We start from the raw sequence: 26,804 nt of genomic DNA, 5'->3' as shown, positions 1-26,804 counted from the left end.
AGGTCAACGTCTAGTGCTCCATTCTACCACTTTAGCATCAAAGCAAAGCTTCAAGTCCAGGACCACCAGGCTCTTGTCTGACAGTAGTTCATCAGATTATGTTCTGCCAGATACATGCCTTTAATCTTATCTAGGGAATGAAAGGCTTGGGGTTCCAAGATGATATTTGGAGTCAAGGGAGTACCATCTAGAGAAAGCATCTGGAAAGCTTTCTTGCTTCCCCACACATAACTCTTAATGGAAATCCTAGGTAAGCATGTAGCCTTTATTCTCCATCTCCTTTCAGTGAGTAGATTGATGTGACACTTATTTCCAAAGCTCCGCATTTGAAACCAGTATTTTAACAGGAGCATCAAAAGCAGTGTGCATTATCCAGAGATCTAAACATGGGCAATCATTACAAGTGATCAAAAAATACCAGCAGGCATTGGCCTGGGCCAACCTCCCAATGGAGTTGCAGCCCGGATTCCTATTTGTGCAGCTGTAATAATGACTTTATGAGGAAATGTAAATACAGTCTATCAAACAAATAAAGTCACTGATTTAGTTGAACTGAAAGTCACTTGTTACATGGGCTCTTTAAGTAATCATTCTAACATAACTTTAACTGTTACAATTATTGTGAACGAACAGTATACAAGCACAGGAAACAGCGCAAAGAATGCTTCTTTTCCTCTAGGCCCCACATATCAAGTCTCGATCATAAGGCGATGCAGTATACATTCACAGAACCTAACATCAGAACCTAACATCACATTGGCTACTGATCATTTTCAGTGACCTTCCCAAGCTGTGGTGTTCTCATTATTAAGTACTCTCCCTGTCAGATATGTGTTATGCTTTTTTTCCCAGGGACCAGAGATGAAAGGGAAGGAAAGGAAAGCCATCATTGTACTAGCTTTGTTTTGCAGGAAAAGAAATGGAGACCAAGGGAGTTAAAATCAGTGTGCTCAAAGTTGCCAAACAACACCAAAAAACTTTTTTACCTTTTTGTGAATGTGAGAATCATTTTCCTATTAATACTTACTGCAAATTGAGTCCTGGTTAGTTGCAACAAAGGAAAACAGAAGTAAAATGCAGTCCAAAAAAATGACAATCGGTGACAGTATACATCATTCTGTATCCTTATATTCCATCTATTCTCTGGGACCAAGTTTGGTCATCATCATTAATCTGAGTTGTTTGGCATCATTTTATAGATATTTTTATCTAAACCTTCAATCCCATACCCTCTCATCTCTTCTCTGGTAGATCTTGAGTCTTTCCCTCTGATTCTTTCTATTGCTCACAAATATATTCAACTTTCCTCTAGCCTTTTAAAACACAGGCCTTTAAGTTACACCTTAACAGATGGGAATAGCACTTACCTGCCTCCTCTCAGATATGACGTCACTAGACTGGATGAAATTCTGTATAAATGCCATTCTCTATCTCTGCTCCCATCCATAGCCAAACTCCTAGGGGGAAAAAATTGTTTATACTCATGGCCTCCACATCCTCTCCTCTTACTTTTCAACTCTGTAATCTGGCTCTTGCCATCAACCAAAACTGCTTTATCTCCAAAGTTACCCAAAATCTCTCAACTGCTAAATTTGATGGGCTTTTCTCAGCTTCATCCTTGCCGATTTCTCTCTCTCTGCTGACCACCCTTTCTTCCTGGATATGATTTTCTGAGTTTTTATACACTATTATCTCTTAGTTCCCCTCTTGTCTTACCAGTCCTCGGTCTCATTTCCAGCTCCTCATCTATCTACGACATCATACCTCCTAACTATAGTTTGTCCTGAGCCTTCTCGATACCCTCCTCAGTTGGTGACTTCATTAGCTCCTATAGGTCTAATTATCATCTCTATTTAGCAACAAGAAGCTAGAGTCATAGTGGATCTCTAAAGAGCCAACTTTAAAACCGGGAAAGCCTGGATTCAAGTCTCACCTCTGACAGACACTAGTTCTGTGACCCTTGGGTAAGTCCTTTAACCTCTAAATACTCTTAGTAACTTTTGAAGATTATAAATTGCAGAGAAGGTACCAAGCAGCAAAAGTAGAGAAAAGATCATCCCCTCTTCCAAGAATCATCTATCTATACCATTGAAATCACAGGTCCAGTTCCTATCTCTGTCTACTTGCCTCATCTCTCCCCATTCCAATTTGTTGTCTTCTTGCCTGCCAATGTAATTTTTTTTTAGGTTTTTGCAAGGCAAATGGGGTTAAGTGGCTTGCCCAAGGCCACACAGCTAAATAATTATTATTAAGTGTCTGAGACCAGATTTGAACCCAGGTACTCCTGACTCCAGGGCTGGTGCTTTATCCACTGCGCCACCTAGCCATCCCCCTGCCAATATAATTTAAAGTGGAAGTCTAACCCTGGCACCCCCTTACTCATTAAACTCCAGTGGCTTCCTATCCCCTCAAAGATCAAATATAAACTTCTCTGTTTGGCATTCAAGCCTTCAATAACCTTTTCCCTTCCTGTCTGCCTTGCCTTAATCTATGTCCTCCTTCCCACACTCCAGTATAGCCAAATATGTCTTCCCTCTGACTGTTCCCCACACACAGGGGGAGATGCATCTCCCATGTCAATATTTGAACTGCATATTCCAAAGCCTAGAATGTGCTCCCTCCTCCCCTCTGCCTCTTATAATTACTTATTTCCTTCAAGATTTAGGTAAAACTCAAACACCTACATAAAGTTTTTTCCTGACTCCCATTCCTTTAGTTGCTTGTGCCTCATTCCCAAAATTACCTTGTATTTGTGGGATATTTTCCTGAATTAAAAAATCTAATTCCTTGAAGGCAAGAGCTTTTTCAATTTTGTCGGACACGTAGTAGACTCTTAAAACTGCTTGGTGGGGGGGGGGCAGCTAGGTGACGCAGTGGATAGAGCACCGGCCCTGGAGTCAGGAGGACCTGAGTTCAAATTCGGCCTCAGACGCTTATTACCTAGCTGTGTGACCTTGGGCAACTCACTTAACCCCATTTGCTTTGCAAAAACTAAAAAAAAAATGTTTGATGGGTAGAGAGAAGGGAATAAGTTTTACAAGATCATCTTATCCTCATAACAACCCTGGAAGGTAGGAACTAGTACCCCCATTTTTTAGAAGGAGAAACTTAGACAGGCAGCAGTTCAATGACTAGCCCTAGGTCATACAGCTATTATGTGTCTGGGTCCATAGTTGAACTTAAGTCTTCTTGCCCTGAATGCACTGCTCTACCAGTGCACCACCTAGCTGCTATTATTGTTGATTGATTGGTACAAGAACGGACTTTTGGTTCTACTCTTTGTTCTCCCACTTCATACAAATCTCCTATTTCGCTGAATCCCTCATATTCATTTCTTCTATTTCAGTAACATTTTGTTTCAATCCTGTGCCACAAATCGTTCAAACATTCTCTGAGTTTATGAAGTTTTGTGTTACATAAACTAGAAACAAAGAATACCCTTAGGAATATTTTTGCATTTGTGGAACGTTTCTTTTGTTCATTGACATCCTGGGACTGAGATGTGTAGGTCAAAAGCAATGGGCAATTTCATTATTTTTTTTTTGCATGGCTGCAACTTGCTTTTGCAGAAAAGTTGTACCAAATCACAAATTTCACCAATGATTTATTAGCAGACCTATCCTCTCACAGATCCTTTTCTACAATCACTATCTTTTATCAGTTTTGCTAATTTGGTAGGTGTGAAGTGAAATCTCAGAGTTGTGTTATTTTGTATTACCTTTATTAGTGATTCAAAGGACTTTATCATGTGGTTTGGTGGTTTGCCGTTCTAATTTTGACAAGTGCTTATATCTTTTGACCACGTGTATACTGGAGAATGTCTCTATTTGTATCAACTCCTTGTTTCTTGTGATTATCATCTTTTTTTCAGTTATTTGATGCAATGCTTTTCCCTTCTACCTGTTTCTCTTCATTATCTTCTTTCTTGTTTTTTGGTGCAAAAGCTCTTTAGAATCACAAGTAATAGAATTGATTATTTTACCTTTTAGAATCAACTATCTAGAATTTAACTTTCCTTCTCTAATTTTTCGTGTTGTGACCTTTTATATTTTGGTAGTGTGCTTATTTGATGTATGATGTTCTTACCCTAATGCTTTCTAATTTTCCCAAAAAAAAAGAAATGGATTCTTTTTCAAAGAGAAATTTCCTCCCCAGTATTTAATTTTATTGGATTTATCAAACCCTGTAGTATTACGTTTGACTGACTTTTCTATCTAGTTTGAATCAGTCATCTACCTCTCCATCTTTTAACAATACTAAAGAATTTTGAGGATTATCGATAAGAATCTGGTAATGTTAGCTTCCCTTCTTTCCTGCTTTTTAAAATTCCTTTGAGATTCTGAGAACTTTATTATTTTACTGTGTTTTATTTAAATTTTGACTTATGTTCTATCTTCCTAGGGTTATTGGTTTGATTTCCTGCCATCCATTTTCCAGAGGTATCATCCCCTAGAAATGCTTATGCTTTTTCAATGTGATATTATTTTTAAAGGTAGACTCTTTAAGGCTACATTTGATTGCACAAGCCATCAAGTTTGACTAAAATTCGGAGAAAAAGATAGTGGAAAGTATGTGCAAGTGGAGACTCAGCAACATTGGTCCTAATCCAACTCTACCCCTCTGTATTAAAAAAAAAAAAAAAGAGAGGGGGAGAAATATTGGGCTTGATTATATTGAAGATACCTTTCAGCCCTAATATTCTCTAATATCACTCCTGTGTTTACTCTTTGAATATTTTATTTACATAATACCAGATTATCTGCTGAACGTTTCATTTTTAAATCAATTGTGTTGACATCAACTATTAGGTGTACCCAACACCAACACAACCAATTGAAATATTGGAAAAAATTGAGCTCTGCCAGTTTTTTTATCTCTGTCGTGTCAGACAACTGGCTAGACTAATATTCTCTGAGATCTACTTGGACTTTGTTTCAGACGATTTCTCTTGGAAGTATTGAGCAGTGACTGCTAATTCTTTGACTCAACTTTCTTAGCCATCTATAAATCAGTTATGTTAGTACAGCACAAGTCTGCTTTGATCATATTTTCTTCATTTGTTTTCCACTAACAACAGCGACTATCAGACTTTCTAAGTCACATTCTCTCTGGGACAATGGTTGATTTAAGATTTAGGAGAGGTTACAAGATTGTGCTGATAAGAGGGTTGGTGGTAGCAAGCATGGAATCTAGAATATCCTGTCTAGGCTAGAATATCCAGGCTAAGGCCTGGGGGGAACTTCTGGAAAGAGGTTGCAAGGATCTGACTGACACTATAGGAATTGTAATGTTCCTTAGTAAGTATCTAATTCATGTGAAACATGACCATAAATGATTGAAAGTCATGATAATATAGTTGAGATGGGGAAAAAGAAAAGGAAGAGGTTTCTTCTGTTGTCATTTCCACTATCATCCTTCCTCTCCCCATTGCTTCTTCCACACACAGAGAGACATTTGCCACTCTCAAGGAAAGACTGGAAATAGAGCCAGAGAAGAATCAGAATATCACTTATGCATTCTTTCCCTCCCCACCCACCAAAAAAGACTTGATCCAACACTATTTTTGAAATGTTTTCTATCTGTGTTGTTCTTTAGGCCCATAACAGAAACCTGCTCTCGATAGATTTTGATCACATAACCCGCACGGGAAAAATCTATGATGACCATCGGAAATTTACCCTGCGGATTCTTTATGACCAGACTGGGCGCCCAATTTTGTGGTCTCCCATCAGCAGATATAATGAAGTGAACATCACCTATTCACACTCGGGACTAGTAACTTATATTCAAAGAGGGACCTGGACTGAGAAAATGGAATATGACCAGGGTGGAAAGATAATTTCACGAACCTGGGCTGATGGGAAAATATGGAGTTATACTTACTTAGAGAAGGTAAGTGGGCATGTGCTAAATTCATGATCATAAAAATCTAAATGAGATTGTGAGTAATTAATTATCTTCATGGCAAGCATGCTTTCTAACATTTTCTGTAATATAGCAAAGCCAGTGTTTTAATTGAATAAGTATGCTATTTTTCAGCTCAAAGCTTTCTTAAAAGCCCATACCCCGCCATATATTGTTTTAAATTCAAATAGAAATAATAGCGTTGCTTTCTCTTCCTTTTTAGCATATTTGTTCATGTTCTTTTGATTATATGAATACTTACAGAAAGGTAATGTCGCTGGAAAAATGTTAGATTGCTCTAGGCAAGAGATAGTCACGATAGACCTTAAGGTACTCTGTTAGTATGTCCCTGCACAAGAGTTTGATCTGTAGTTGTTTTGAATTCATTTAATTTTCTATTTTGATTGGTGAGAATTTTCCTGAAGGTAACCATAGGTATTTTGAAATCTTTTTAGGACTTATAGTAGAAGCTATAAAATGATAAGTCACATGACATGAGAGACTATGTCCCATCTAAATTGTGATCTTCCCCAGCACCTAGGAAAGTAGCAACCACACTTACAGTTTGAGTTGACAAAAATGTCTAAATATATTCATTCCCCACAATCACTCATTAGAAACAATTTCTTTAAAATTCTGCATTTTTTTTTATTTATGCATTTTAGTTTTAATTAAATTTATGAAATTATTTAATTAGACATTAAGTTGATAAATTTGTACCAAATTGATACTTTTGACCTTAAAGACCTAAAGACCACACAGTCAAGCAGAAGGTTTTGATTGGCAGACCCATCTGTTTTGAGCAATATTGCCATCTTGTGGTTATTTTCCATGCTTCAACTTAGCACATTTCTCATACCTGTCTTCTTTAGTTTCCTGTTCAACCACATATAAAGCCAAGTCTTTTTGTTTGAAGGAAGGAAATATTTTGGCATTTTATTCAGGTCTTCTAAAAGACTTAGGACATAGTTCTCCAACTGAGTTATTTGAGCAAATAAAAGGCATTTTCACATTCTTGGGGAAGTACATTAGATGCTAAACCCAATGAGTTCTGCTATACAGGTACCCCAAAGTAAAAAAAAGTAAGCAAATGAGGACTGAGAAACACAATGTTTACATTGGAGAGTTTTCTTATTTTGTCACTGGCAAGAAGCTTCAAAAACAAAGTAGACCTTGGATAGCATCTGGACCACAAGGGAATAGGGTTCAGGCAGTGGTTTACCATCGGGAGGTGGGGGCTGTGAAGGAGAGGACAATAAAGACCTGGAACTGGCCCGAGCAGATTGGCAACAGATATGTATGTGTGCAGGCCATATCGTGCCATGCCATTTGTTCATAGTAGGATTGACAGAAAAATAGGGAAATTCAAGAAATCTACTTTTTAATCAAAGGAAAGTCCTGGCATTTTCCTCCTTCTTCCTCTAGAAAGGCGCTGAACTAGAAAAAGCATCCACTTAAGCCTCTTCCCCCAGCCCCAACTCCCTCACAAATGCATACTGCACATAATGGGAAGTGGGAACATTCCTCCTTTAAGAAAGACCTTGAGCTCAGTGGCAAGTTGCTCATTTTCCCTACTGGCTTTTAGGCTTCAATGTCAAAATTGCATCTGAAAAGTCAGAGAGCAATGGCAACTAACTGTATTCTATAATACCTGCAGCATCATGACTACAGGGTGCCTACTTTTCAGAAGTAAAGTGAGAGGAGGAAAAAAAAAACAATCGTATGGAGTAAATACCAAATACGCCATTGCCAAAACATTACCAGGGGTGTAGAGGAGAGGGAAAGAGGCAGCTTGGAGGGGAGAGAACAGTGACCTTGCAAGTCAGGAAGATGTGTTCAAATACTGCCATAGACACTAGTTTTACCATCCTGGGCAGGTCACTTCACCCCATTTGCCTTGGTTTCCTCATCTGAACAAAGGCGATAATAACACCTACCTCCCAGGGTCCTTGGCACAATCAAATGAAACAAGGGCTCTATAGCCCTTCAAGTTTAAGAAATATTACTATGACTATTATTATTTTCCGGTGCAAGAGAGGGGTATGAAACTCTATTCTTCAATAAAATAGAGATCTTTTGACTTAGTAGCACTCTGTTACTTCTCCAGGGTGATCAGTCAATTTTTCATTTAGTGTTTGAGTTGAGCTTTTCAAGATAGACAGGATTTGAATTGGGGTATAAAAGCAACATGTTTGTATTGAGACATCACCTCATAGACAAACCATCTTTGTGAATTTTACCCCCAAACCAGCTTTGACTTAAGTTCAAGATGCTACGTGTTGACCTTGATTTGTTCCAGATTCTGTTTGCTAATTGATTGGTAGGTGAGGGAGGTACAGTAAGAGACATTTTCTAAACAGTTAAAGCCAGGGGGAGAGACATCCCTGACACAGCCTTCATGGATACTTACATCTACAGACATAATTGCCTTTTTTTCATAGGATCCTAGACCTAAAGCAGGAATGAGCCTTGGAGACATGCTGTTATTTAGTCCAATTCTTTTTCAGCTGAGGAAACTGAGGTCCAGGGGGTTGAAGCACCATGCCCAAAGTCACAACAATAATGTCAGGAAGAGGATTTGAACTTGGTTGCTTGTCTGTGATGGTGTTATCTTGTGGGGATGATCAGTCATCTCTCTGGGTGTGAGGGCCATTTCAGTACAACCTACTTTCACCCACATGGGCCCCACTTTGAGAAATAAAGTTAAACAAAACTCTATACTTATAAACCAGATGCACTTGGAGGTAGCCATCCACAGGAGAAGAAATGAGTTCTCCTGGTGTACTAAGAATAGAATTCAATTTGCAAAAATTTGATTTTATGTACTTTTCAAGAACACCAACAGTTCTATTTATGTGGAATTTAAGGATTAGATTGATATACATGAAAATTAGTTTCTAACAAGTATGGCCGTAACTCAAATATATTCTGTTTTGTGGTTTTGTTGTTTTTTTCAGTCTGTGATGCTCCTTTTGCATAGCCAGCGACGTTATATATTTGAATATGACCAGTCGGACTGCCTCCTCTCAGTCACCATGCCCAGCATGGTACGCCACAGCTTACAAACCATGCTTTCGGTGGGTTACTATAGAAATATCTATACTCCTCCAGATAGCAGCACTTCTTTTATCCAGGACTTTACCAGAGATGGAAGACTCCTGCAGACCCTTTACCTTGGGACAGGCCGCAGAGTTCTCTACAAGTATACTAAACAGTCCAGACTGTCTGAGATTCTCTATGATACCACTCAAGTCACATTTACCTATGAAGAGTCTTCAGGAGTGATTAAGACAATACATCTGATGCATGATGGATTTATCTGTACAATCAGATACAGACAAACAGGTATGCTATAAAGTTTCCAAGGTGGGAACATTTGAATGTTTACTGAATCCTCACAAGATTTGGGATGAGATGCCAATATTTTTTAAAAGCCCTTTATCCAAAGAAGCTTACAGTCTAGCAGAGGAGATAGATATGAGACATTTCATTCCGAATTATAGTTAAGTATCTGTGAAAAGTACAACCAAAGTGCTATGGAAGTTTATAGGAGGGATAAATCATTTAATACATCACACTGAGGAGGTGATATTTGAGCTAGATCTAATAGAATGATTGTATTTCAATAAAGATAGTAGAGAGAGCATTTCAAGTTTAGACTAGAATCAGAAAGATAGGCTATGTTGTTCTAAAGTTGAACTAGAGGATATAAAAGAAATCCATTTTAGTTAGTTCTTCCTTAGACTTCAACCCTATATTCTGATGTCCTTCATTCTCAAAGAAGACCACAGGCAGATGATACCATGACAAGCACATAAATTGGATTTGAGTGAGGGGAGCTGTGCTAAGTCCCCAGCCTCACTTTCTCCTGCAGAGCCATCTGGATCCAGTGGCCTGATGTGAATCAGGACAACTAGAGATAACCCTGGATGCAAGGCAGTCAGGGTGAAGTAACTTAGATTTGAACTCCTGTCCTGCTCGGTGCTCTATCCACTGTACCACCTAGGTACCCCTACTCTATAGTTCAGCTATGGCTGAAATGGGTAGGTTGGACCTATTTGGAAGACTTTGATTACCAGCTTAAGGAGTTAGTAGTTAATTTGGCAGGTAACAAAGAGCCATGGAAGGTTCTAAAGTAAGCAGTATTTAAGAATAAAGTAGGCAACTTTCAACTTAATCAAAACATAGCTTTATTACTTGTGGTCACAAAGGAGAGTACATTTAACACAGAGAGGAATTATTTCTCATTGAACTGTAACACATTTGTACAATGTATAAACATTCTTGTCAGGACAAAAATCAAACAAAGATTTTAATAAGCCAGATTAGTGATTATTATACAAGGCTTGGCAACTATAAGGAAGGGATTGTTAGAATGATCTAAGAAATAAAATAGTTATTTCTAATAAGTGATAACAGCAAGTAACACGGGCATTTCCATTGTTCCAAAGAAAGCAAGGTTTTACATGAGAACCAACGTGTTCCCAACCTCCTTAGTTCCTCCAGTTTGAAGGAACTGATCTTTTGTCAACCCTTTTTTAGTAAACCTTTGTAGTAACCCAATTTTTTGGAAAGACAACAGAATTACACAAAAGCAAGACCATCATAGCTGTGCTTTATAGGATTGGATGAGGGAGACAGTAGAGACAGAATATTTGCACTGTCTGTGTGAGATAATAAGGGCCTTTGCTGTTGGCAATGTGGGTATAGAAAGGACAGAGTCCTAGAAGTACCAGCCTCTGTAGTTATTCAACTTTGTAACACAAACTACACACACACACACAGAAAATTTATAACTGCTCAAATGACTAAAATTGCAGGTCACAGGTTAAAGTGTAAGCTCAGTTCCCAGCTTATTATTCTATATCAAATCCCTTTATGTGAATACACCAATTTGTGATTCACAAGTGGCCAAACCAAGGAGTTTTTGTACTGTATAATTGGTCCTCCACATTTCATCATAAAAAAATCAGTCTTTCTCCAGTGGTTGTGATTATATACTTGCCTGATTTTTTGTTGTTCCTATATCAATTAGATATGTATTATACACATTGTATAAGAAGATCTTTATAGGATGGCTTTGTTCAGTACTTACCAAAGAACATAGTTTTTTATATATAGGCTATATATTTCCAGCCATCAAAATATTTCAGAAAGCATTAAAATGAAGAAAAACCTAAAGTTTGCTTAAAACTAATATAGCCCCATCTTAAATTTTAGCAACACTTGTCACCTAACTTCGTTGTCAATGTGTTTTTGCTTCTCTGCAGGTCCTCTTATTGGACGTCAGATTTTCCGGTTCAGTGAAGAAGGCCTTGTGAATGCACGATTTGACTATAGTTATAACAACTTTCGGGTCACCAGCATGCAAGCTGTAATAAATGAGACTCCTTTGCCAATAGATCTTTACCGTTATGTTGACGTTTCCGGAAGGACAGAACAGTTTGGAAAATTCAGTGTAATCAATTATGACTTAAACCAAGTCATAACCACTACCGTCATGAAACACACCAAGATCTTCAGTGCCAATGGACAAGTGATTGAAGTGCAATATGAAATCCTGAAAGCAATTGCCTATTGGATGACCATTCAATATGATAATATGGGCCGCATGGTAATATGCGATATAAGAGTAGGAGTAGAAGCCAATATAACAAGGTACTTTTATGAGTATGATGCTGATGGTCAGCTTCAAACTGTCTCTGTGAATGATAAAACCCAGTGGCGCTACAGTTATGACCTGAATGGGAACATCAACCTCCTAAGCCATGGAAACAGTGCTCGCCTGACACCTCTCAGATATGACCTCAGAGACCGCATCACTAGGCTAGGAGAAATTCAGTATAAGATGGATGAAGACGGCTTTCTGCGACAGAGGGGAAATGATATATTTGACTATAATTCCAACGGCCTACTACACAAAGCCTACAATAAGGTTTCCGGTTGGACTGTACAATACTACTATGATGGGCTTGGACGACGTGTTGCCAGTAAATCCAGTCAAGGACAGCATCTCCAGTTCTTTTATGCAGATCTTGGCAATCCCATTAGAGTTACCCATCTCTACAATCACACAAGCTCAGAGATTACCTCGCTGTACTATGATCTTCAAGGCCACCTCATTGCAATGGAACTAAGCAGTGGAGAAGAATACTATGTAGCCTGTGACAATACAGGAACCCCGCTGGCCGTGTTTAGTAGCCGAGGACAGGTGATCAAAGAGATACTGTATACACCCTATGGTGATGTTTATCAAGACACTTATCCAGACTTTCAAGTCGTCATTGGTTTTCATGGAGGCCTCTACGATTCCCTCACAAAATTAGTCCACTTGGGACAAAGAGATTATGATGTTGTTGCTGGCCGTTGGACGACACCTAATCATCATATATGGAAGCATCTAAACGCTCTTCCTAAACCATTCAACCTCTACTCGTTTGAAAATAACTATCCCGTTGGCAGAATACAAGATGTTACAAAATACACCACAGGTATTTGAACAATGTAAAACTACAAAGAGCTTAGTATCATTTATTTGCTCAAAGATTGCCTCTACTTCCTGCCAGGGAACCCACAAGCTCTCGTACATCTGCTCTCTTCCCTAGTTTTCTAGGGTGAGAAAAAAACATGCTAGTCAACAACAAACCAGATGCTTTTGCATTTTACTACACTGTTGTCTCATTCTTCACAGCTTATGGGAAATAGCAGAGTGGGGAAAAAATCAGGATTACATTGCATAATTTCAATCAGATTTCCCTGTCATCATAGTCTCTCTCCAGGAAATTTCTGGACAGTGAACAGATACGCTAGTCTATTTGGAAAAAAAAAATTGGGGTTCTCTACAGTCCCTCTAATGCTTTAACAATTCTCGTAAATCAAAAGCTTAGCTTTCCAAAAAAAATCTCCATGGCATCAGATAGCTTGGGGCAAGGGGGCTATTGGGCTTTTGCTCTTGTTTGCAGAGTGTGTAGAATAAGGAAGACCTTATTGTCACATGAAAGAACAGGAAAGGTATTTCTGCATGTTGTCCTTGAAACATTCGAAAGTTTGTTTGTAGGTGTGTGCTGTTCTTAATTTTGTTCTTAATTTATATCTCACAGATATTGGAAGTTGGTTGGAGTTATTTGGTTTCCAATTACACAATGTGCTGCCTGGATTTCCAAAACCAGAAATAGAAAGTGTGGAGCTAACCTATGAGCTTCTGCAGCTTCAAACAAAAACTCAAGAGTGGGATCCTGGAAAGGTTTGTGAAAATTATCATTTGGAAAACTAAGTACAGCCTCCAAAGCTTCCCTTTAGTGAATAAGCAAAGAGATGTTTTGACTTCTCTTCAGAGAAGTAACTTGCCCCTAGTCACACAGCTAGTAAGTGCCAAAGGATAAATTTGCTAAAGCCATAGTTACTCTACTAAGGCACGTGGTGGGATTTCGTAAGTAGAATGCTAAGTAGTAATTTGTTTCTGTGGTGAATTGTAGAAGGGAAAATGGATCTCCCAAGAAAAGAAACTGTCCAAAAGGGAAGCATGCTACTTTCAGATACTAAAGCCCTGAAATAGCTGAAGAGGGAGGTTGTGGCATACCCTCTAGAGCAGTAGATGCTTCCCTGAGAGGAAGTAGTGAGGAAGAGATAAAGATCCACCAAAATTTCCAGCAAAACCACTCAGGAACTAGCAGATGATTTAATCAGAAGGGATATATGATCCAAAAGGTGGAAAGCCATTTAAAATTCAGAAATGGTGGTTAAAGGAAGCAAGAATGTTTGTGAATAAAGACATTAGTAACAATACTCATTTCACATTATAAACATAATTAATACTAATGCGTTGCCTTCTCCGTCGCTTTAATGTAACAAAACATGGAGTCTCCATCCCTCATCATCTTTGAGGGGAATAGAAACAGAAAATATAGAACTGGAATGGCTGGATGAGATGACAGATTCCTAACACAAATACTGTTTCTTAAATCTGTCTCTTTTCCAGACTATCCTGGGCATTCAATGTGAGTTGAAAAAACAGCTTAGAAATTTCATTTCCTTGGACCAACTTCCTATGGCTCCCAAATACAGTGATCGAAGATGTCTAGAAGGAGGAAAATACCCCAGGTTCTCTGCTATTCCATCTGTATTTGGAAAAGGTATAAAGTTTGCCATCAAGGATGGTATAGTGACTGCTGACATTATAGGAGTGGCCAATGAAGATAGCCGCCGAATTGCTGCCATCCTCAATAATGCTCATTACCTGGAAAACCTGCACTTTACCATCGATGGCCGGGATACTCACTACTTCATTAAACTTGGATCTCTGGAGGAAGACTTGGCTCTCATAGGTAACACAGGAGGGAGGCGGATTTTAGAGAATGGTGTCAATGTTACTGTGTCCCAGATGACTTCTGTGATGAATGGGAGGACTAGACGCTTTGCAGATATACAGCTCCAACATGGTACTCTGTGCTTTAACATTAGGTATGGAACAACTGTAGAAGAGGAAAAGAACCACGTGTTAGAAATTGCCAGACAGCGAGCTGTGGCTCAGGCCTGGACTAAGGAACAGAGGAGGTTACAAGAAGGGGAGGAGGGGATTAGGGCATGGACAGAGGGAGAGAAGCAACAGCTTTTGAGCACGGGGAGGGTCCAAGGCTATGATGGCTATTTTGTCTTGTCTGTTGAGCAGTATCTAGAACTTTCTGACAGTGCCAACAATATTCACTTTATGAGACAGAGCGAAATAGGCAGGAGGTAACAAAAACAATCTCTGCCTTTGCGTCACCAAAGACTGCCTGTTTTTAAAACATGAAATGGTTTATTGTATTGGTTTTCTAGATCAGAACTCTGTATATGTAAATATGGAGGAAAAACATATCCAACTGCCTTTCAATGTGACAGAAGATGGTATTTTAATATTGTTTCTTTAAACTCTTTAAGAAATGACAGAAAAGATTTTTAGTTCTTGTGTGGCAGTATTCAAAATACCACAAGTACAGCTCAAACACCGAAAAAGATGAAGTTTTCAGAAAACACCACTCTAAATTTGTCACATTGGGTGTGTGTTGAAATAAATAACAAAAAGAACCCAAGGTTCTATTTCTCTATTGTGACATGCTATTTCATATTTAACCACCAACCTAACTTGAAGACTATTCGAAAAGTTTCTTGAAAGTCTTTGCATTGCCAAAGACTGCCAGCCATTTCACATTGTACAGAGCTGTTATAGAAAACTTTGAAATCAGTAAGAAAATGTCCTCAGCCACCATCTCTCTGAGTACATTTCCCTCTATTCCCTGGAAGGAAATGCAATGTTGTACTACTGAGTGCTGTCTAACACTTTTCTGTGGGCTTGGTCCTTGTGTCTATATGATACCAAGCATCTGGTCAACTCACTCTTTCCAACACAGTCTGTTTGGATGAACATTTTCACCAGATGTATTGGCCTTACAAACACAGTCTTTCTTAATTTATTAACCTGCCTAGGAAATCTCTCATTTCTGTACTGGGTTTGCTCACCTGATGATGCAGAGTGACTACTGCACTAAAGGATTTTGATGTTCTCAAAAGTAATTTGCTAAAGACTAACTGGCTATCGATTTTAAACATCTGTATATGTGTATGGTAGGGTAGGAAGAGTACATGAGAACGAAGACCTGAAAACTAGACATGGTGCTTACTTACCAAAACAAACTGCCATCATTGGTGTAACTACTCTACCAAAGGCATTCCACAAGCCAAACTCCCAAGAGGCACCAAACTTCCTAATTGGTTGGCATTATGTGCTCCCACTTCCACATTTATCTTCCAAGTTTTATAGCTATGTATCAAACATTTTCCACCCACATTTAGGCCCTATAACTGAGTGAACTCAGAAGCCTCTCCAGCCCAAATATTTCAACTAAGTAGTGGGATGGGCAGATTTTTTAGTCACAAACCATTATCCAACATCAATTTAGTTTATTTTTGCTCTCTGCCTACTTAACTAATCACCTCCCCTTCCTAGGAAAATGGCCATTTTCTAAGAAGGGTTTTTGGCTAACTTCAAATTTGGAAATATTTCGCCAGGATTGCTGTTAAGACCAGCTAGACTTTTTTCTACAACTCCTGCTTAAAAACCCCTTGGTGAGCTGGGCACATTGTGCCCAGTGGATACACAAAGTGTATAAGAGGCTACCCAATGGCAAGGACAGAGCACCACGTTGTGGCCCCCAAGCCAACTTCCCAGAAGTTTCAGAATGTATGGCTGCCATTTGGAGCACTTCTTTCCATGAACCTTGACTTCATTCTTTTAAAACCATCTTAACCTAGATTACACAATCACATCAAGGTTTTTAGACGAGCCGAACCAAGTGAAAGCAAGGGTCCACAGACAGAGGAGAGAGAGAGAGAGAGAGAGAGAGAAGGCTGTGTTCAAACGTTTCATTTCCAATGCATTCGGGTTAGCATTGATTACCATTCCATTCTTACACAGTTATTCAAAATGAGAGAGTTCTTGCTCTCTTTCCTCTGTGTCTTTGGAAGCTCACAATGTTGAAAAACTGCTAATCCAGACCGATCTTAATGGCACAGCATTTCTTCAGGATGGAATACTATCATTTCTAACAAATCAACTTGCTGAACATTTGAATACTTCCACACCAGCCTAAAAATGGACCTTCAGTTTGTAGAGGCTCTGATGTTCTTTCAAACAAACAAAAAAAAATTATGAACTATTATAAACAAGTGCATTCATAAATGTGATATATTTTATCACTGATCCAAATGTCAATATTAGAGTCTATTTTACTTATATTTTAAGCAATTATACTTTTTTGCAATTCACTGATATATCAAACTACTTTAAATACCCATTAGAAACAAATATTTGAAGCTTTTACTTCATAGTAATTACCTTGAACTGTGCATTTCTAGTTTGTAATACATATTTAGTTAGCTTGTGCCTTTAGTTTCTTAAAGTTATATTTGTATTATATTCAGGAAATGCACTTTCTATTACTTAAAGCTACGGTTTTAATACTGCCTTGAAATCCCCCCTTTTTTTCTTTATTACCCCAAAAAGGTTAGCATTAATGGGTAGTAATGCTAAGAGATATTTTTAGACATTTCTAAATGAGACCGTGGAGGTATATTTAACATATATGGCTCCTATTCAATGGAAAAGGCAGAGAGTGCCTTCCTTCCTTGAACATTCTTCTGAAATTTGAAAGAATTCAATTGTGTTTTCTGATGAAAGTGGAAGCATTTCACAAATTTCTCATGAGACATGGGAGGCTGAAGCTACAAAGCCAAGCACCATTCAACTAAGCTACTGTGAGAGACTGGATCTGGACACTCTCACTTGAAAGAAACAGTCTGAGATGGAGGCAGGGAGTAAATACTTTGGCTCCACATTTATTTTTGCCAGCCAGACCAATTTTATTTTTCCTTTAAAAAATTTTTTGCACTAAACATTTTTAGAGATCCAAATGAGTATCAAAGTGCAACTTTACAGGCACCTAGATAGTTCTTTTTATGTTGCCAATCTATGGATTGGCAGCAGCATGACACCTACAAAAAAATGAGACTAAAACTTTTAATGTACACTCTACCTTGAAGAAAAACATCTGCCATACTAAAACAGATAAATGTCTTCTTTTAACCCTTTTACAAAACAATATGTAAAATAACTTTACTGCCAATTTATCTAGAAGACCTAGACTATATATAAATATATATATATTCACTATATAAAAATATATAACCTACACAACATAGACAAATACAAAAACCTTGACACTGCAGAATTTGGTATGCTAACTGCTTAGATGGACAGTTATTAAACTAACTTACTGATTTTTAAAAATACCTTCTCTTTTATCATTATTCATACACATTGTCCAGCATTTTTCATTATATGCATTCTATGCTGCTTTAAAAACAATTTTCCTGGCCACCCCAGGCCCTCACCATATACCATCTCAGAAATGGTCAGGGCAAAGTGGCTTTGTACTTGCAAAGATGCATTCACCTATAACAGCAAGCATGATAATAATGGTGTTCAATAATAAATAACCAAGCATTGAAAGAAAAGTTTGGGAGTATATCTTAGTTTGTGAAAAAAAAAACCGAAGCCTACAGCCTGAAAAACACGTGTTTATTTGGAGAAATTCATATAAATATTGCTGACCTGTCTAGTACTTCAGCTCTCAGACTGCTCTTCTACAGGCTACTATAAGGTTCTGTATTCTGTGGGGAGGGGGGGTGGGGGAGGGGGGAGAAAATTCATCCACACAACAGTGACTTATTTCTGAGTGTCCTTCATACAAAAAGCTATTTAAGGACCAAAGTATACAACTATGTGTAAAAGGAAATAACTTCCTAAACAGTAACTGAAAATACTTAGAGTTCAACTTGCTGTGGAGTTTGTCTTGGCAATTGTCATCTTATATTATTTGTCAAAGAAAATGTGTTTGGCAGTTTAAAAAAATCTTTCCTTAGACTTAGTGGTGGATTTTAACCTCTTAAGTAAATGTTAGTATATCAGATTGTGTCCTTGAAAAAATATTTTACTTGTATGAACCATGACAATGTCTAAATCTTAATATTCTTCTGGCAAAAAGTATCAGTGAGAAAGTGAAGCATAGCCTTTATGTCACAAAAATATTCTTTTTAGCTGCTTACTTTCTCATGAAAAGTAAAGATGTTTACAGTGTATGCCAAGATTTTCAGTTTCAATATAACAGTTAGAGGTTCTAATCATATTGAAAATTGTGTTCTAATGGCCTGAGCCACTGTTGCTAGGAAACAATAGGTTCCAATTTTGTACTCCTGCTCTAACTCCTGTGCTGAAAAGTGACTGAATACTGTACAGGTTCATGTTTGTTGTATGGCTACAGTTAAATGGTCCTTTGCATTTTGCTCTGGTTTTTAAGCCAGAAGCATGCATTTTTTCTACAAGAGCATCACAACAACATGCTGTAAATATTTAAAGTTAATATTATGTGTCGATATTTGAAAGAAGTACTTTGAATATTTCATTTGTAAAAAATAAAGCTGCAATCATAACACTGTGTCCTACCGTCTGAAATTAGTTTGGTCCTGGCAAAAAAAGCGGCTTCCCACCATAAACAAACAATAAACCATCCTCAGTATCACTACAGCTCTATATAGGTGGAGTCCCGGGAGTGCTTCCCTTCCAGAAATGTGGCTTGAGCAAAGGCACACCGTTTGTTTGATAATGGTGGCATCCTCAGGTATTCCTCCTGCTTCTCCATCACACCAGATGAGAGAAACAAAAGGGCGTACAAATTCCTTTGGAGACAAAGGCCAGGAGAATTTGAAATGATGGCAGAAACTAAATGCCTGCCATTTCATTTCTATGGTTGAGGCCTGCAGGGCTAAGTTCAGAGTTCATGTGGTTTTTGACCACAACAGCTCTCCTAGATTAAATTATAGAGAGGTTGTGATCTCTGCCTCAACGTAAAAAGTATACGTGATATACATGACACCATAAAATAAATGATAACTTTATCACCAGAACAGTCAACCTGATGGCAGCAGCTTCTGATGACCAACTATTCTATGGCTTAATTTATATCACAAACTTCAATGAAATCATTTTCATAAAGAAGAAATTTTGTTTCGCTATAAGACACAAAGAAAATGGTAGGTGAGTGGAGGCTTTTATTTCCCTGAGGGTCAATGAATTTCAGTGGGGAATAAAATATCTTTATTTTTTATTAACCTCTAATAAGTTTAATTACTTAAAAATATGATTCTGAGAGAGGGTCAGTAGGCTTTACCAAATGACAAAGGGGTACATGATGCCAAAAATGTAATAATTCCCATTTATGAGTGAACAGGTAAAAAAAGAGTTTTGTAAATGCCATTATACTCACAGCTAGTACTTGTGCATGGTAAGGACCCTAAAAAGAACAAGACACTTTTTACGTAAATGTATAAAATCTCTCTACAATGGAGAAAAAGTGGAAACCCCACCAATAAATACACACAAGGGGAAAGCAAAAAGAGTTCTAGAGATATCAGTAACTAATATAATAAAAGGATACGAGTTTTCAGACATCATGATGGTTTACTCAGAAAACATCCTACATTTATATATTTCTGCATAGCAATTAAAAACAACTAAAATAAAAAGAGAACTCTCACTCAAAATAACTTTAAAATACAAAAACCTATCTGGGAATCTGCCTATAGAGACACACTAAGTCTATACTTACTTATATAAATAAAATTATAAACTCAATAATACAAACTACCAACAATGTCAGCAATTACTTCATCTGGTTTACACCAAGATTTCACACCACATATATTGCAATAAGCTCAAAATGAAAATGCAACCTGAATAATTAAAGTTGGGGAGGGAATCAATTTTTTAATTTCTTCCGAAATCACAAAATTCATGAGAAATGATTGACTTTCATATCTAAATTACCTAAGAAACATAAAATCAATATTGTCACCAATAATATAAGGTATCCTTCCCCCCAAGTGAAAAGTTCTCAAAAGTGCCACGACATTTCATTTTCAAGCTATATTTCTGTCTTTTAAATATTGAACTACACAAAACAAAAATGCAGAATATTACTACTATTAAACCAATGAATGCTGTGCATTCATTCAATAAACGTTTATTAATTGACCCCATCTTCCAACCTTAGGTTTGTGATCTCAGTGTCATCCTCACTCACCCTGCATAGCCTATCAGTTAGTTACTCAATCCTATCAGTCACGACTAAAATCCAGGTCTTCTGAGTCATCCCTTTGTCACCTTAAAAAAAAACAAATGTATTTATTACCTCTTTTGCCAGTCATCATACCATGAGCCATATACCAACTGTTGATCAGGATGCTTTCTCATCTTTTTCTATATAAAACATACTGGTTTTAGCATCAAGTGACCATATAAGAATCTGACTGCTTACTACAACTTTAACCTAATGGTGTACAATAGGGAAATGAAATAATTCAACTTGACCTTCTATTCTCCATTTATATGCTTAACAAAAATGCCAGGAATAGACAGTGGTGGCCAAAAGAGACACATATCACACCAGTGGACAGATGGTCTTTGTTGATCTGATGTGCTCAAGGTTGGGTTTTGTTGTATAATAATGAAGTACATTAAATACACATTTAAACATTAAGGTGTTTCTAAGGACTTTGTCACCTTACTTGTCTTCCATCATCTCCACCAAAGAAATGACTGAAATCATTCCTTTCATTTACACTCAAAGACAACTACATTCCCTCTAAGTCATATTCGTACACCATTGCAAACAGTCTAAGTCCCAATCTGTGACAAAGACAATTATCTAAGTTTACTCTTTCTAACCTTTTCGCCTGCCAAAAGTTTTCTCCATTAAGTACAAACTTCAAAGGAAAAGAATGAGTATTCATTCATTAAGCTGTCATGTTCCTCCTGGATTTACCAGTTGGGGATTTTTCTACCCAGAAAGGCCAGAAGAGAGCACAGTGAAAGAGGCAGAAGACTCGGCTTTGAACTATGACTGCATGGTCTTCAAACTGTTTTGGCCCTGGGTATAACCTTGCAACCTGTTTCCTCATCCAAAAGAAAAAAATTATAATAAAACCTCACCTGCCTATAGTACTTGTGTGGATCAAAGGAGATAATATATCTGTAATAGCTCTTTTAAACAAATAAAGGGAAGAGATGATCATTTTACAAGTCTAGTCAAACATTATCAATATTTTAATGTGACAAAGATATGATATTTCTACAAAAGTAAAAGAACTGTTAACTTCTAGGAAGTAGCAAGTATGTTAATAACAATTATTAGATGGTAAAATTTCAAACCACAGAAAATGAAGATGGATACATCTGCTAAAATCTGAGAGTAAGAAAAATCTTTTGCAAGGATCGAGTCTCCACCCAACCCACCAATGAAGTGGTTCTTTAGTCTTTATTAGATGAGATCTGTGATCTCATTGAGGCATGTACTTAGCCCAAAGGTATAGATCACAACCCCATCCATGCTCTCCCAATAAAACTTGCCAATCTCCTACTCTGGTGATAAGTGCACTCTTTCACGTGCACAGTTCTCTATTTGAAATGCATTATTGCACTCTACTTACATCCACCATGCACCTCTCCATGTTCGGTAAACGCTGTGTCCATCAAGTCCTACTCTGACTCTTCAGATGCGATGTAAAGATGACTGTGGATTTTCACACGTAGAAAATAGCAGACAAAGAACTCCTGGCAGCTTCTTCCATGTTGGAAAGGCTTTGAGTAAAACCCTGGAAACATACTAGGTCTGCTTTCCAAGAGCAATATAGATAGGCTCATCACCAGTGCTGGCCACTTGGTGAAGAATTCTTTGACCACATCAAGCCATGAAAGAACAAAGCTATAAATAATTAGAAAATACGATAAAATGTCCATATTTGAATAAAATCTTCTAAGTGCTTTTGGATAGAAAAAGTAGAAAAAGAGACTCCTCTTGAAGACTATGTATAGCAATCTCTGAGGACATTAACGTTTTTGGCGCTCCAAATCAACTTAACATGTCAAGATCTAAAACCACCGCAAAATGTAAATCTGATTCTGTTTCAGAAATATACACTTAAAAATGAATTAAGACATTAACTAATAAAGTTTCTATCAATATAGATTGGGTATATAAATAGAAAGCTAAGAACACTCATGAAGATAGCTTTACTTTTTACTTTTTAACAAGTTACACATTTCTTAGCAGGAACTCACAAGTCCCAACAAAAGCACTCAAGAAGTCAGTTGCCCCAGGAACATCTTTTTGACAAATTTAGAGCTACTGTTAAAAATAAACAGGGTTTTCATATGGCAGCAACAAGTCCAGTAGGGAAGAATGTGGCCAAAACAAGGCAAGGAAAATTTGTACAAATTAAAAATCCTTTCATCAAATAGCAACATGGGCATATTTTCATTTCTGTGATTTCTTACCAAAGATTGATTCACAAGCTTAACTAACCAATTTCAGAATAATGCCCAAGTCTATTTTCTGAATGAAACAAAAAAGGATGACTATAGGGGATTAAATTCTACCACATTTAATCAAAAGTGCCAGATTGCTGACTGTGGTACAGAGTAACACATGTCTGGGCTTAAAAAAACTCAAGAAATATAAATTTTTTTTAAAAAAATCAGTGAATCCCCAAAATACTTCATTAAAAAGGACAATTTGACTAAAAGGATTCTTTATTGTTTAGCAAAAAGAAGCCGGACTTTGAAATATGTTCTTTAAAACAAAAAAATCCACCTCACTTTCAATCATCATACTTGGTTTGAAATCAAAACATTTCCTATTTGTATATATAAACCTGAAAAAAAGTATATAAAATTTTAATGCAGTGCAGTTTTTCTCCCAATTCTCATTTTAAAATTCTTGATTATATAAAAAGGTCATGAACCTTTTAGAATCAGACTAGAATCTCCCAATACAAGAATATGATATTTTCAGAAGTGAATTTGTTCCCTGCTTAACTTTATCTACAATATACAAAATTATGGGGTTATATACAAGAGAAAACACCTAAAGTCCTATTTAAATTATCTGAAACAAATGTGTCTTCATGGTGCTTTCATGTAGACATCAGGATCTTCTCTTCTCCCTAAAGGAAAATAATCACAAAAATCTTATAAATAAACTTTAAAACTAATTTTTTAAAAAAATTTTGAAATCTCCATTAATGGAATTTCCCATTTTTCACACCATATATAGAGATAACTTCCCTTAATTCAAATAAAAAGTACTTAAATTTAACTCAGCTGTAAGATATGAAATACAACTGGGACGCAAATTCATAAATTTGAGTTTTTGCATTTCTATTGTAAAGAATTTTTTATTATTAGATTTTTAAATTTCAACTCATCTATGAACCTAGTTTCTTATTGTGGGATATAACATTTAAGTTAAAATATTTTTATTTGCTCATAAACACTGCCTTAACCCAGTCCAGTCACCCTAATTCAAACAAAAGGTTAACTTTGAAAATGGACAAATACATGAATGTGATAATCGTGCTCCCCCAAAAATACATGCACCACTAATCCCAATCTTTAGCTATACAATTAAATAATAAAAACAATCTTGTACAGGGGATATAACTATATATATATGTGTATATATATATATATATATGTATATATATATCAATGGATATATATATATATATTGCTTTAAAATACTTTTAAAATATTTTACTATAGTAAAGTCTTATTAAATCTGACTGTGACAAATGTGAACAAGCCATCAACAACCTTTCCATTTTCTACAGAAAAAGCAAAAGTCAACCCAATACCTTTCTGGATTATCACAACTTCCAAATTAGTGGGATCTCAATTAATGAGGTTAAATTGTATTAGGCAAAAAAACAGGAAAGGAAAAAATGTTTAATAATTTGTAAGGTAGGACATTAAAATCATATCTTCCACATCTCCCAATATATGAAACATCAATGAGGTAATCAATCCAAAGTCATTTTTCAAGTAGAATTTCCATTGCGTCAATAAACTCAAATGATTTATACACCACATTATTACAAGACCGACTTAATTATATTTACAATACCTTGGGCATTTCTAGGTGAAGGTTTCTTTTCTACTGGATATTGTAAAGGAATTACAATGCCTTGATCTGGCTTCTGAAATGCTGAAATGAGATTTTTTATTTTCCGGAATAATCTTTTTTGTACCCCAGGTGCTGTCTGTAAAATAAAGTATCAAGCAGAGGGTTCATCTAACTCATAATGGTACAGGAGAACCTACAAAAGACACTAAGGTTACTTAGAAAGCCATATTTATAGTACTTGTTCAAATATTTGAAAACATAAAGAGAGAAAAGCAATATTACTTTTGTTAGCTGAATTTTCCTAGGAAAGAACTACTAATGAGCTGTCATTTCAGTTCTCCCAAGGGTGGTATTACTTTGCACATGCTCTTTGCTCATCTCCCTACACTTCCTGCATGTCACCCATTATATTCTCCATATCTTCTAAGGATGTATGGGCCATTACCCACAATAAATCCACCAGTGGAAATGATTCAGTTAAATAAAAACAACACATCATTAATAAAAAGCCTAAGAAACAAAACCAGATCAACATACAAGTTACGTGCCTTATTACTCTATTACACAAATGTTGTTGTATACACTTAGCTTTTATAAGCTATCAATCTGCATGTCCTTCATGTTCCTGAATAATTTCCCTCTTCCTGGAGCAACTTCTCTATTCACTCTCTTTGGACACACATTGAGTCAATATTCTTTCCATGAAATAAAAATGAAACTATGTGCAAGGTGAGTTTTCTTTACATATGTATTTCAAGACATCATTTTCTATGAATGACTCCCAAAATAATACTCAAAACTTGACACCAATCCTCATGCAGCCACACCACCAGAAATTAATTATGAAAGCTTAAGATATGAACTAAGCATTAGCCACGAACTGAAAACTGTTATTTTAATGAAATGACTCTGAGCAACGACTAGTTTTACAGTATATATTTTAGAGTTACTCCATCTGGAGTTAGGGGTTAGGGAAACGAGTTGGGTGTTCTTTTCATTTTATTAACTGGGGGGGGGATGTAAATTTCTTTCAGAGAAAGAAAAGGGCAAAACAGCACTATTATATCATCTTGATCTTAAATTAGAAAAAGTGTATTTTTAAGGATCAATATCACTTTTCTTTAACTTTTATGTTCCAAGTAAATTTCTAAGTATAGATTGATTTATTTAGGTAACAGTCTCAATATAAATAGCTACAGAACTCCCCCAACCCAGCTCAACCTAAACAAAACTCCTTCCTGGGTGCTTCTATGAAGTAGTGGATCTCCAATCCCAAATTATGTGACCATTCTTGCAGGTCCCCTGCAATGGTGAACGCTTTGACTCCAAGTTAAGACATCCAAACTCTAAAAGGGAGGCCCTTTGAATGGAATACTCTCACACTTTTTCCTTTCCAATGCACTCTCATATCTTTTGACTAATTTTATCCTGACAAAACTATAGGCAGCGTAGATCTCATCACTCCCATTTTACAAATGAAGGAAGTTAGATTATAAAGGGTTAAGTTACTTGTCTTAGGGTGACACAATAGATAAATAGCAAAGAAAGCACCAAAACCCAGGTCATCAGTTTCCCAAGCCAGCTCTTTTCATTCAATTAAGTTAACTCTCACAAAAGCTGGAGTTACCACCCAAATAACAGACTACCCACATTCTTATCAACATGGAAAAATTTAAGACTACACATCTTTTCTACCGTTCTTGTGGCTTTTAGTAACATTATCAGTAGTACCATCTTTTTCCCTGTGGTTAGGTAAGAAAAGCAGTTAACTCTTGATTATCCATGCTAATGGAGGGATGAAAAGCAAGGATAATCAGAAAACCATTCCTATCGATGGGCCACTTAGAAAATTATTTTCTAGCCCTTAGGCAAACATCAACTAACAGGGGAGCAAAAGAGGCCAACAGTGAAGATGGCCGGGGAATCCACTCCAAGGTTAAAAATCTACTGTAGCTAATATACATGTGAATCCAATCCAGGGACCTATATATAGAATTATTTGACTTACTAATGATTTAATATCTTTTCACTAGAGGTCAGCAAATGGGAAATAAACGTACTAGGTCCATGATCAAGACAATGATGCCAATCTCTAACTCAAAACACCAAGGACAGTTTTATTTTCTATACTTCATGTGGACTCGTTCTACTGTGAATAAAAAATCCTACACCCTCAGTTCATATTTCTAACACATCTTTTTATGTTCCCCAAAGTACAGACTTTTTTTAATACCTTAATGGAAAGCTAAATCACTGCTCCAAAAAGCAACATAGATCTTATATTTATTTAATAAATTTTGAAAACAGAAGGCATAAGAATTTTGCTAACATTCCCAAATCATGCTG

The 26,804-nt window shown here is 36.8% G+C and overlaps 2 protein-coding genes across 12 annotated transcripts in view; one reads left to right on the top strand and one right to left on the bottom strand.

The window, feature by feature from the left end:
* The window catches only part of TENM1 (teneurin transmembrane protein 1), a 1,637,812-nt gene extending 1,619,704 nt beyond the window's left edge, over nt 1-18,108 (top strand). For all 6 annotated transcript variants that reach the window (XM_074202813.1, XM_074202814.1, XM_074202809.1 and 3 more), the window contains 5 exons: nt 5,596-5,892; nt 8,862-9,249; nt 11,175-12,395; nt 13,005-13,147; nt 13,883-18,108. In XM_074202813.1, the coding sequence (XP_074058914.1) occupies nt 5,596-5,892; nt 8,862-9,249; nt 11,175-12,395; nt 13,005-13,147; nt 13,883-14,641 (2,808 nt within the window). In that variant the 3' untranslated portion in view covers nt 14,642-18,108. The remainder of the gene's footprint in view (nt 1-5,595; nt 5,893-8,861; nt 9,250-11,174; nt 12,396-13,004; nt 13,148-13,882) is intronic.
* SH2D1A (SH2 domain containing 1A) overlaps nt 3,056-26,804 on the bottom strand; it is a 52,664-nt gene continuing 28,915 nt past the window's right edge. The window contains exons 3-6 of one of the 6 annotated variants that reach the window (XR_012471812.1): nt 24,459-24,594; nt 20,580-23,499; nt 16,354-16,566; nt 3,057-14,375 (exon numbers count right to left, since the gene is read on the bottom strand). Coding sequence is in view for 1 of the 6 variants with exons in the window: in XM_074202815.1 (XP_074058916.1) it covers nt 23,459-23,499; nt 24,459-24,594 (177 nt within the window). In the remaining 5 variants the exon portion in view is untranslated. Of the gene's footprint in view, nt 16,567-18,109; nt 23,500-24,458; nt 24,595-26,804 lie in introns of those variants that run through there. The other 5 variants (XR_012471808.1, XR_012471809.1, XR_012471810.1 and 2 more) reach the window with 5 other exon arrangements.

Source organism: Macrotis lagotis, chromosome X (genome assembly GCF_037893015.1).
Source record: "Macrotis lagotis isolate mMagLag1 chromosome X, bilby.v1.9.chrom.fasta, whole genome shotgun sequence".
Taxonomy (NCBI): domain Eukaryota; kingdom Metazoa; phylum Chordata; class Mammalia; order Peramelemorphia; family Peramelidae; genus Macrotis; species Macrotis lagotis.
Note: the sequence above shows the minus strand (reverse complement) of the source record. Positions and strands in the feature narration are given on the sequence as shown.